This window comes from Lynx rufus, unplaced genomic scaffold, assembly GCF_022079265.1.
Source record: "Lynx rufus isolate CCGP_SWC_20201006 ecotype Redwood Valley unplaced genomic scaffold, mLynRuf1.p SCAF_6, whole genome shotgun sequence".
Classification (NCBI taxonomy): domain Eukaryota; kingdom Metazoa; phylum Chordata; class Mammalia; order Carnivora; family Felidae; genus Lynx; species Lynx rufus.
This window is the reverse complement of record NW_025814878.1, coordinates 55,647,131-55,659,989: the sequence shown is the minus strand read 5'-3', so window position 1 is coordinate 55,659,989 and position 12,859 is coordinate 55,647,131. Positions and strand designations below refer to the sequence as shown.

Here is a 12,859-nt window from a genome sequence, read left to right as displayed (position 1 = left end):
TCTGAAAAGTTTTTAGACAGAAGGCAGCTGGCCAGTAGCTCCAGAAAGAATCTGGGAGAGGCAGGGTTAGGAAATGAAAATTTTCTGGGTAGCAAGTCCACAGAGTAGTTCCATAGTGTGTAGATGTGTGTGTTTCACTGATGCATCAAACTGACAGGCTTTCCATGAAAGAAAATCTTAGACTTTCACTGTCCCTTTATCTCTGTGAATGAGGCTTCAGTCCAGGCAGTGGAGACATAAGGATGAGTCAGATCCTGCTCTCAAGTTGCTGGAAGTCCAGCGGCAGAGACTGGCTAAAGACAGATATAATGACCGCAGAGCTGAGTGGACAGTGCTGAGGGGGCCCAGAGGCCTGGAGGAGAATCAGAGGCCTCAGAGGACCGGTTTGAGCAGAACATTGAAGAGGAAGCTTGAACTGGAGATGGGAGGAAAGGAATCCTAGGCAAAAGGAATGACGTGGCAAAGGCAGGGACTGGTGGGGGGTAGGGTACATCTGGTGTACTCAGGCTCAACGAATTTGGTGTGCCAAAGATAGGCTGAGAAAGTACACTGATGCTGGGTTTTTGGAGAGTTTGAGATGTCAATCAGAAGAATTCGGAGATGCTCCTATAGGCATCAGGGTTCCAGCAGTTTCTAAGCAAAGAAATATCATGTTTAAATGTGTGTGTGTCTGTGTGTGTGTGTGCATTGTTTTTTGTTTTGTTTTGTTTTGTTTTTCAGTGGTAGAATGTGAACAATGACCTACAGGAGGAAAAAGTGGGATGAAAAGATCAGAGATGGTTGAGCCTAAACTTGGGTGGTCACAGGGTGATGAGCAAGAGGGAGAGTTTAAGTCAAAGATGGTTCTAGCTGTGGAGTTTATGGTGGCAGAGAGAGAAGCTGAGAGTGACTTCAAGGTCATTGAGTAGAGGGTAAGAGCATTAGCCAAGACTGAAAATTTAGGGAAGCGTTGTGAGTTTTTGTAGGAGTGGAAGTCTGGAGGAGGGAGGTAATTAATTCTTGTCTTGGAGATGCTAAACTTCAGGTATATGCAGATTTTCAGTTGGCAGTAGGAAATAAGTCTGAAGCTTCAGAAGGGTGTCTAGACTGGAGAAACCAGCTGGAGTCATGCAAATGTAGGAAAGAAGTTGAGGTTGTGGTGTTGGCCCAGATCACCCATGAGGCCCTGAAGCTGTGAGAGGAGAAACAGAGGTGGAACCTTGGAGGAATACCAACATTTACAGCCAGACAGCAGTAGGCAAAACAGAGGAGCAAGTAGAGAAGGAGAAGAATCCAGGAAGTTGCGCTACTTTAGAAACTGAAGGAGAGAGGGTGAATGTCAAGTAAGCAGTGCCACCCTGTCAGGTATTTACCCAAATGTCACCTTCTCAGTGAAGTCCTCTGCAACGTCCCCATTTTAAGTGGCACTACTCACAGTCCCCACCCTCCCCCTTCTTATTTGTCTCCATAGCACCTACACCACCTGTTACACTATGTAATGTACCTATGTGGGTTTGCAAGGCTGCTCTCCTTAGAAGGTGAACTCCATGGGGGGCAAGGCTTTCTGTCTGGCACACAGTTGGCCCTACTATATTTGTGCAATGAACAAAGTCAGGTAGGATAAGAGATGCGCATCCTATGCTGGATATCAAAATGTGGTGGAGTCTGTACAGAGCACAACAGTTAGGAGAGATGCCAGACGGCAGTGGTGTGGAAGTGAGGGCAGCAGGGTGAATGATGGAAACTGAGAGGGTAATGAAATTCTTCCAGAAGTTTGGGATGAAGAAGAGGAAGAAGACTGGGCAAGAGCCAGAAGGAGAGAAAGATTGTTTGGGTTTTGTTCTCTTGTTTATATGGATGAGGAAAGTCAGCTGGGAGTATGGAAAGATTGGGGGCAGGGAGAGCATTGCCGAGAGACAACTGATGAAAAGTGTCCCTGAGAAAGGAGAGTGATGATGCCTTTCTATTTGAATTCAGATGTATGAAGACCAGGCCTATGAGGGAATGCTTACACAGGCCTTTCTTTGCTCTGTGACACTAAAATCTCTTTGGCTTCAGGCACTGAGGGAGGGACAAGGTAGCCATGGGACAGGGAAGGCCACAGCACTTCTGCCATGGGATGCTGGTCCTGTCTGGCCCAGGAGGAAGAATTAACTCAGATTCCCCCGCCATGCTGCTTAGGTTTGAGGCTGCCACAAGAGGATCTTGGGGGGGGGGTCGGACAAGGATAATAATAAGGGGGTGGAGGGTGGGAGACAAGTGTCAAGCCTAAAAATGCCACCGGGAGTTTTGCTATTTTAAATATTTGCTATGCGACTTAAGCGGGCAACGGGCAATTTAAAACGGTGCGCACTGCAAACAACGCGGTAATGGGTGCCTCCGCCCTGGGTAAACTCATTACCTGGGGAGGTGTTATGTGTGTACGCGAGGGTCTGTACACGCGCTGGGCTGGGCTGGCCTGGGGTGAGAGCTCATAGAGAGACAGGGGAGAGCCCGCGAACTACAGGGAGAAGATGAAAAGAGCTGCACACGCAGCTGGCTCTGGAATGTGTGCGCTTAAAGCACTGATGGGCATTTCTACTAGATTCCCGTTATTCCTGTGTAAATCCTTCATTTCTGGCTGTTTTGCAGCCGGGCCCGGCGCGCTTCGGTTCTCTCAACCGAATGGTGTCAAATGGCGCCCCCTCCCTCGAGACGGTCGTCCTGATTTGGGGCCTTGCCGGACTCCCCTCTAAAGCCAACGTGCCAATTCACCTTGCCTCCCTCTCCGCCTCGAGAGGCGCCATCTGCACCCAACGAGGTTAAGAGCTCAGCGTTTTAATTTTCAAGGGGCTGTAGGGGCTGCGAGAAGGCTACGTCTGGGCCTGATCCTATTTTCCTAAGAAACAAGAAGCCCAGCGCGGGGCCAGGCACCTGAGCCCTCGAAGCTTATGTGCCGCCGCGCGGGTACCTGGAGCAGATGGGAGCCCAGTTCTCTGCCTACGTTGTCCAGGGGGCTGGTGCGACTCGAGTGGCCCCACGCCTCGCCGAGCCCTGTGGAGACACAGAGACACCCTTTAGCGATGGGACTCCGACCTGGCTAGCAGTTTGAGACTAGTGCCGCGGTTATGGCACGCACGCAAGTTCGCGCGCACCACTGGGTACCGTCGGAGTTCCGGGCACCACTACTGCCTAGGATGCGAGCCTGTGAATTTCGGCCCCTCCCTCTCTGCTTTTAAAAGGACTGCGTAGAGGTCAGACTCCCTCTCGGGGGGGCGGGTGAGAGCTTCTCAGGGAGGGCAGAGCCCTGGCTGAGCACCCCTCTTGGCGGTACCTCAAGTGGCGGGGTTTGAGGACCGCCTGTGTGTGCCTTGCAAGGGCCGAAGGCACCCGAACGGTAACTTTTGCGAAAGTTCACCACTGTGCTTAGAGGGGGGAGGGACTATTTCTCCCCCAAAGCTTCATTATCTGCCTTATCACGAGGCCGAGGATGTCCACGCCTCCAGCGAATGCCGCGGCGAATACCTGAGGCTGTGAACTGAGTCCAGCTGGTCCTTGGGCTTTCTTTCTCTTTGGCTGCGGGGCTCTCCAGCCAGTTAACCTCCCCTAGGCCTCTGCCTTTAATCCCCTTCGGAGAAATCCGTTTGCTTGTGGATGGCTTCCAGCACCTACATCCCTGAGCAATGCTTATTCCTCTGCTTCCTCCCCACTACCCCTAGTCTTACACATCGTACCTAACCTCGCCCCTCAAAACGAAACAAAACGAAACAAAAACAAAACAGTGTAGGCTTTTTTTTTTGTTTGTTTACTTTCAGGTGCGAACACCATCTTGGCAATATTTTCGTTTCCTTTTGGATATAGAGAACCGTTCAGTTTCTCTAGTCTCCACGTATCTTCTATTAACAAAAGTATCATCTATTAACAAAGACAGCCCCTTCCTCTCCTCGATGTTACCACGTTAAGATCTTTCCAGGCTTTGCCAGAAATTTCTCCTAGTGATGCCTAAAAAAGAAAATTCTCTGGAAAAAAAAACCTTTTTAAATAATATTCTCTGGATACCTGTAGCTGATTAAAAAAAAAAAAACTAAAAGGGAGTCTGCTATAGTACATGTTTGCAGAAAGAAAAAAATAATAAGGCAGAAGAAACTTGAGGAAGAGGTTGTACTACCCATAACTACTTACAGGTAATATTTTTTAACAGTGTTGCTGCTGAAATTAATTTAACTAGGTAAACTCTTTTACACCATTAAACAAGGTTTAACATGACAAAGGGGGTGTGATTTACTGATTTACTGCTTTAAAGTACGAATCACTATGAAGTACACAATGACAAACACGCTCGCATTGTAATATGGGGGTGAGGGCGGATCTTTCAGAATAAAACATGGAGTTGGACTCTTAAAATGTGTTGGCCAGGAGCTGCTTCCAAAGCAAGCGATCAAAACCCTGGTAACGAGTAACCATGAGCGCCCCTTAAGCTCGAATCGGGTCTTTCTGGATGTTTGCACATCTAAATAAATCTAACGATTTCCCCACCGCTCTGCAAACACTGATGCTCCCCGCCCGCGGCTGCACTCCTCTCCCTCCCTCGCCTCTAGTCAATCCCCCCTGCCTCTTTTAGCCCGCCCAAGCCTCCCTCCCTGGAGTGACTCCACTGCCCTAATCGCTTTGGTCCTTCTGGATTGTTCGGGAGGGCCTCCGACACAGCCACCTGTACACACCCCTTCGCCTTGTCACCTTCCCTTCGCTCCTCGGGTCTCGGCCAAGCTATCCTCCTTCCGGGTTTCGGGCACCGCGCGGTCGGTCATTTTTTCATTGCAGCTCACACATACCCACCCAGAAGTGGCGGGGGTGGGGGTATTGGTTTGGTTGGGGAGAGCCAAACCGGGGAAGGGGGATAGGATCCTGCTGGGAGAGCTAGGGACGCGGGTGGCGCTGGCCCGTGGACAGCCGGCCCGGCCGAGGCCTGAAAGGGCCAAGGTTTGCGGGGGCGGAGGGCCGGGGCGCTGCCGCCCGCTGGGAGCTGGCCGAGGCCTCCTTGCGTCTGGAATCTTGTCTTCCGGAAGGGTGCGAAGCCTGCGCTTGGGGCCAACAAATGCCCTTATTCTAAAATTATGAAGTCCTCCCAAATCGGCTGGAAACAGCCCGGGAACGGCCTTCCGACCCGAATCATCTGACAGTCCCCGAGCTGGGCTCGGGGTTAAGTACTGGTTCCGAACCCCCAGCGCCAGCCTCGGCTGTTTGTTGTCTCAGGTTGCGGCCTCATTAGTATGCGCCTACCGGGGAAAAATAAGACTTCCCAGCAGGTTAATAAACAGCCGGCCTGGCGCAGGTTACTAAGGGCCGCCCTCGCCCTCTCCTGCCCCCACCCCCACACCTTTTAAGGAACCTTTTGCTTTCACGGAGCATTGCCTTCTCTACGTTCCCGGTTGAAATCTCCGTCACACGGTTTTGTCTGGGTTAATGTTTTATAAGGCACTGGCTGCCTTCGTCTACCTGCCAGGCTTTCCTGACCTAATCCTAGGGCTGAGCTCGCCCTTCAGCCTGTCCAGGACACCTTCTGTAGCCCCGGTCGAGGGTTCCGCGTCCCGAAAATCCTGGAGTGGGCCAGAGACCCCTCTCCCCGGAACCGTCACCTCCGGCCTGCGGTGACGCGCTCCCGCGCCCAATTTCAGTTGGCGAGGGGGGTAAGCTGAGATTTCGTTTCTGCACTTGACCTACCGCAGAAAATTCACAAATCCTTTGATTGTCTGTTTAAAATGAGGAGGAAACCAGCTCCCTTTGCGGCAGGATTACAGTGGGAACAAGATCTAAAGATTCTCTTGTAATTCGGTGAGGCCGAGGGAACGGGGTTTTGCAAAGGAGAAAAGGAGCTCTGTGAGGGAGGCGATAACTAAATCGGGTTTTAGACAAAAGGATTTTCCCCAGCTAAAGTGGCCGAAGACAAAGGAAAACATAATCTATTTTGGAAGATTTCCAAGATATGCCACATTAACCTTAGCAGATAAATTTTGCTTCTCCCCGCCCCCCCTTCCCTTAAAGTCTGGTTTATCATATTTACATAAGTAGTATTAGAAGGGATGTATCTATTATGGATCTAAAGGGCTAGCTCACATTTCATGTGAAAACCCGGGCGAAGTTTCACTCTTACCCTCAGTGCGAGGTTGAGCCATTTCCATTTAAATACCCCCTGACCCAAGGATTACCTCAATGGACTGACTGCACGGGTTTTGTAATTTCCTGAAAATGAGATTTCGATTTATAAAACAAGAAACCAATTAGTAACCAAATGAGGCGAAGTAGATCCACTAAAATTGACCTAATCCCACAGGCACAATTTAGGCCCGTTCTTGGCGAATGAATGATGAGCCCCAGTCTAGCGTGAGCTCAAAGCATCATTCAGCTGTGTTATTACAAGCAGCAAAAATAAATTGATCGAGCATTTCCTTCGGAATGAGTTTCATACCCTTGACAAAATATAGATTACAGACCTGGCATCATCGCCTCTTTCAGTCAGACACGAAGAGGAGGAAGAGAAGGGGTTGTTCCACTGTTCTCCCCCCCCCCCTTTAATAAATAAACACTCTATCTCAATAGAAATGTGTCCCCCTTGTAGTAGTCCCCAGAAAGGTTCGTCCGACTGACAGATTGCAATATACCTTTTAGGCAATACGAGGGTGGGTGGGAGTGGGGCTGGAAGAGCAGTCCCGGGATCTGACCACAACTTGGTGACTGAGGTGGGAAAAGCCCTCTTCGGGTCCCAGAGGGACTTGTTCAGTCGCTTGGGTTTTCCGCAAGGCCAGCGGGTCCTCGCTGAGGGCATGTTGTCCAAACCTCCCCCCACCGCACCTGTCCAGCAACCTAACAGCCTTCGTGTTAGGGGCCTGGCGGCCTCAGAGGCTCTGAGGAAGAGAGGGACGGAGATTGGTCGCCCTTAGACTAGACAGCGCGCCTGGACCGGTCCCTGAGTAGGAGGCTGCTTCTCGCGTCGAATGTGGGCGCTATGGCCCTCCCCGCTCAAGGCCCTCTCCAGCCACCTAGCGGGTGCGGCGGACCTCGTGATGGTGTCGATAGCTGCGCGGGACCTAGCTTTGTCCCGCGCAGCAGCCCAGACCCCTGCACTCCCGTGTGTCTGCACTCCACAGTGGCAGTGTGGCCTTTTCTCTCCCCTGTGTGCCCCTGGCCGCACCCGGGAAATCCACTAATGTTAGTACTAAATCTGGGGTGGAGAATGATGGTCACAACACTGACTCTGCACCCTCGCTGTGCTTTGGCGCTGGAGCTAGGCTTCCAGGTCGGGAGCGAGCAGGCCAGCCAAGCTGTCGGCGTCTGGCCTGCAGCGAAAAGAACAGGAACAGCAGTAACGAGGGACAGGTGTGTTCCAGCCTGGTCCCAACTAAACCGTGGGACGAAAATGGACGCGGGTTTGACAGCAGTGCCTTGCATGACGCTGAAAAACGTCAAGCGGTGTCGCCCCAGGGATCCAGGTCTTCAAAAGTGGCCGGGAGGGGCAATGCCAAAGCCCAAAGGCAGGCGCAGGTGGACAGACGCGAAAACCCCGCTGCGCAGAGATCTGCCGCCCGCGTTCTATTTGGCTGCGGGCTCGGGCAGGATCTCGGCTTCAGGTTTAAACAACGGCCGGTCCTTGGAGCAGTGGCCCAGGTAGCACTAATGACGGAGGGCACACGCCCGCACCGGCCCAGCTTCTGCTTGGGGTAGGCTCGCTGAGACGTCCTCGAACGTTGGGAGAGCAGAGACCTGGTCTGGACCATGCGGAGACCTCGAACTGGCACACCCTCAGCTAAAGCCACCCGCGGCTGGGACAGAATGAGCCGCACCGCGCGGGCTTGGCCTGCGGGCAGCATGATAACGTGCTTCTCCCCGCTGCGTGCTTTGGTGCGTACCAGAAGCGCGGTGGAGTCTTCTGTAAGGTTTCGGTCTCTGCTCCCGCGCGCACCACCGAGGTAGAGAGACTCCGCACAGGACCCGCCTCCAGGATGGGACTACCCGAAGAAAGTTTGTCCCGCACTTCTCAAACACTGTTTTAGTACTTTCTAATTATCAGGCCCATTGCTAAATCCTTGAGGGTTCCCTTCCCCCACGCAAAATTTAAAACTCCATAAATCCGAGACTGGCAATGGGTGGACAGCTAAAAGCATAAGGTGTTAGTTGGGTCTAAACCTCATTCTCTTGAGAAATATCTGTGCCGATATAGAGAGGTGCGGCAATCATCCATGGGTTCGAATTGTGTCCACTTTTGTGTCAGCAAAAGCTCGAAGGTGCCAGGATTTCCCCAGGATTGAAAAATAACTCTTCTAGAAAATATGTTTGTCCTCTGGAAATTTAACCCGATTTTAACTTAAAGTATGTGATTGTACCCTGCTTAAAAGCATCCCGCTATAGCTTACGGGATTGTTTTGCTGTATTGTTTTTATTAGTGATCGTTCCCTTTAAAGAAAAAAAAAGTGTTTTTTCATTGATCTGATCTACAATTTCTAGCACATAAATCTGCCTTGCAAATGCTCTGTGCAGAGTTTAGTTCTGCACTCTACATTTTAAGTCAACATCAAAACTGGAATTAAACAGAGAAAACCAGCGTGGAGGGTAAACTGGGCTTAAAGGCTTTTAAATGAGAAAAACTTCTGTAGGAAAATAAACATGGAAACCTAATGCTCAATCATTTCCCCGAGCAGCAAGAAAAACAGCCTTAAATCACCCATCCACGTGGGAAATGGGGCCTCTTTTTCTCTTTCAGTTCCCGGCCTCGAAAAAATATAAGGCGATTAAGGATTTGTCTTGAGGTGAATATTATAGAAAGGGTCTGTGGAGGTTTGTTTAATCATCCTTGTCCTTCCAGCCTTTGTAGAGACTCTTTCCTGCACAGTTACTAATTTCAATTCTGTGATTATTTTTATTTTCCCAAGACATCTTGACAATGATATGGCAGTGTGATGTTACCAAGATTCTGAATGGTTATAGATTTGAAAACATGTCTGATCCTTTCAAAGGTTACTCAGCAAGCCACTACACGCTTAGCCAAAACTGTATTCTATCTGGATAGCAAATATATATTACTTTGTAGTTGAGTTTGTCCAATATTGCACATGAAGTCACACTATCTTTTTTTTTTTTTTAATCCTGCCTTTCTGGCTTTGGTAACACCAAAGACTTACACATTTCTAGATGCCTCAAGTTTTTTCTTTGCAAGGCTATTTTAGAATAGGATATGTTGCCAATGGAAGATACACAGTTTTAACAATTTCACAGTAATCTTCCTTTTTTTTTTTAGTATGAAGTCTCCAATCTAATGCTTTATTTTTAATTATTTCAGGTACCCATATTCCATTCCTCTGTTTCCACCCCCCCTTTCATCTTTCTTTCAACAGCTCAGTTTTATCTACTCAGATAAGTAAAAACTGAAGTTTGCCCAAAGACTCTACCAGAACCCGGGGGGTAAACTATATGTAGTGATGGAGAATTAGCTATATTTTAAGAATATTTTGTAAATTTTTTCAAATATAAGTATGGAAAGATTTCTCTTTGTTGATTAAGCCTCTTGATATTAAAGGGTATTGTAGATGAAATGTAATCTGAGCTGAAACAGTGGGGTTTTATAGTCATTGTTGTGCCTATAACAAAGATGTCACCATATTTATAATTATTTTAGATTATATACATTGCAAAAATCCATGTTACATGTGACAGAAAGCTTACCATGATGAAAGAGCTGTCTTTACTCCATCCTTAGGACAAAATTTAAGACCTACTATGTGCTGGAATGGCATCTAGATAGGTGTAACAATGGACTACATCTGCAAACAAATTCTTTCCATTTCTCATCACTAAAAAGATAACCTTTACATAAAATGCTCAGTTTCCCCCCACTGCCATGGACCCAATCTTGTCTACTCTCCTCCTTCAGTCCACAGCTGAACCCAAATTTGGCACCCTCTGCAGGTTGTGCCTGGTTTTGCCGTTTGTGATTATATCACTCCTTTGAAAGATGTTGGGTTTTGTGTGTGTGTGTGTGTGTGTGTGTGTGTGTTGTTATTGTTTTATATTTTAAAGGGCTGTGTCTGGGTTTTGAATTTTTTAAGCTAATCTATCCTCACTAAAACCTCATCTCTAGGAGCCAGCTGTTCGGATGACCCCGTCTAACTCACCGGGTGGAGGCTGCCGGTGAGTTATGAGCTCAACAGTAGCTGGAGAAATAAATGATGTGCCCAGAGTTCACACATCGTCCATCCCCTCCTCCCCATAAACTCACACTAGCCTCTGAGGAAGGGAGAAGAGGGAGGGGCCTGGGGCTCCGGAGGAAGGTGAACAGGGGCTGCAGAAAGCACAGTCGCGGTTAAAGTAGCCACAGGGGATCAGCCCAGCCACCAAGGGGACTCCAGGGGGAGTCTTCGCCAGTGCTCTCTTTACAAATGAGAAGTTGGCTGAGAGAGTTTACTTTCTGTTCCTCTTATTTATCACGCGATTTATAATTTGTGGAGTTCGCACTCAAGTAAACAAGAAAGCTTGCTCTCTTAGAAAACAAAATCAAAACAACCGAAACCAGCCCAATACCCTGCGGCCGCGCCTGCCCGGGTCTGCACGACAAAGACGGGCGCCCCTGGCCCGGCGACTCCCCGGGCGCTCCTATCCCTCTCCCGGTGCCCGCCCTGAACGCCGACCCGCTATTCTTCTCCTCCCGCGATTACTCGCAGCCCCACAAGCAACACCATATGCTTCTTCTGATCAAACAGCGAGCGACTTCGGCACCGATAATTGACGAGACCCGTTAGAAATCACGCAGAAAGGGAGCCCACTGAGACCGCAGGGGCTGACAAATCACTGCTAATAATCCTGTTAGGAACAGCGCGGCCAGCCGAGTTCGCAATAGCTTTATTTTTATAAAGTAGGCGCTGACAGTATAAAAGACAACGAGATCTCTTTTTTTTTTTTAAAACAGAAGGCAGTGTGGCATAATAGTAGTTTTCCCACTAGCAATTCTCAGCACAGTTTGAATGGGAAATATGGTTTTTAGTATATAAATTCCCCCTCCTTTCTTTTTCTTTAACTTTTCAGGAACTTTAGGTTTTGATTCCTCTCCTCCTGTGGTTTCCACGGTCAACTGAGATTGTTCAACTATAACACTATTTGTAGTTTTGGGGTAAAACTGAACTATGATTTGAAAGTTTTCCTTTACTGCTCCTGACTAATTTGTCAGCATGATTTGTAAGATTTTGATTCAGATAATAACTTCTAGTCAAAATCAAACAAAGTGAAACTCCAAGCTCAATAATGACTATATTTCCTTCCCCCTATTTCCTTAAAAGAAAACAACAAACCCCAAGGACCCCAAATCAACAATAACATAAACCTCTGCGGGTCAAATAAGACATTCCGATTTGTAAATAAACAGGGTTCTTTCTCTTGGAATTTTTTGTTTGTTTAGGATTCTCTCCTTTGTATTTCCCAATCTCTCTCCTCTGACAAAGACACATCTAAATTTTTTTTAATTTGTTCATATTATTTGAATGTGGGTAAAGGAAAGGATGGGAAAATGGAAGAGGGAAGTGTCCTTTTCCTAGTGAGTATAAATGGACAGTGTTCTTTGGAGGCTGCTCTGTCCTCACACAGTGAATCTTTATAATCTAAATACATGTTTTAAATCATGACCAGCTCAGCTGTTCTTCCTTCTGGGCCTTATAATACAGTTTTCCCAGGATCAGTTTTGCCAAGCTTCCACCTAGAAGATATTTTCTAAGCGGGCTAGTCTTCTTAATTCAACCTTATGTGTTTGGGTCCTAGCCTATTATCTCAGAGATAATATCAAGCTCAGAGTTGGAAATCACCAAGCCCCAGAGTTAGTTTCAGAATCTGCGAATATCTCAAAACCCAGACTAAATTTGCTATAAACAATCAAGAGACTGGGTAAATTCAGGACATAGTTGTTCACAAATATGCCTGGTGCTCAAATGCATAATTGTAAACATGTAGAGAAATTATTGTCTGGCTTAGCTCCATGTACGCGGGTCTATCTATATGTAGCAAAAATACAAGAATTTGGCAATGTTCCTGCTTTCTGCTAGATACAATTCTAACAAGAGGAATAAAAAAAAGAAAGTCATGTTTGGATTAGTTGTACTTTCAATCGAGCTCAGTATCTGAAGTGTTGACAAAAGCACTGTTGGGCTGCTTCCCAACCAAACATATCCGATGGACTAGAGAGAAAGTATTAATGGGGAAGTAGAAAGAGCCACAAAAAGGCAACAGGAATTCTAAGTTCAGAGAGGTCCACAGTCAAGCAGCCATGCTAAACTTCCCTTTGCAGAGAGTATGTATGCATGTGTGACCGCACTTCTCTGTTCAGTGGTGTAGGCTCACTCACTGGCAAATCTCTACTCCTTCTGCCTTTGAAATTTCATCTGGGCAAAGTCACTTACCTTCTGGGAACACTACTCTCATTTTGAGATAGCTGGTCGTGAGTCTGATTATGGATGCTTTGTCCAGCTGCGAGGTGATAGCCGAGGGCAAAGGCAGTAATTTGGCCAGTTCATAAAATTCACTGTTTTCCTTCTCCCTCCTAGTCCGGGCAGCATTTTTGGACTTCTCTTTCATTGTGTCTCGTTCCCCCTTTCTTCTTACAACATGAGCTCCACAGATGCATCCAAAAGCAAAAATAAACTTTCAATTAGAGATCATATTTGACAAAAATATAAGGCATACTTTGAATGAAGAGGCTGAAATCTTTGCTTCAGGGTATTGATGGCAGTAAAAGACCAACGCAGCGAACAGACAATAATTTTCTTTAAAAATACGGGACGAGAGTGTAGGAAAGTTGCTGATCCACGCAATTGGGGCAATCCTAGGAGTCTCTGGATATCAAATGCCGGCGGGACCCCTGAGGAGCCAA

At 47.8% G+C, this 12,859-nt stretch overlaps 1 protein-coding gene across 1 annotated transcript in view; it reads right to left on the bottom strand.

Moving 5' to 3' along the window:
* Nucleotides 1-12,586, bottom strand: part of SIM1 (SIM bHLH transcription factor 1) — a 63,831-nt gene extending 51,245 nt beyond the window's left edge. Inside the window, exons 1-2 of the mRNA XM_047103191.1 lie at nt 12,390-12,586; nt 2,930-3,012 (exon numbers count right to left, since the gene is read on the bottom strand). Of these exons, the coding sequence (XP_046959147.1) occupies nt 2,930-3,012; nt 12,390-12,564 (258 nt within the window). The 5' untranslated portion in view covers nt 12,565-12,586. The remainder of the gene's footprint in view (nt 1-2,929; nt 3,013-12,389) is intronic.
* Nucleotides 12,587-12,859: the final 273 nt, after the last annotated feature.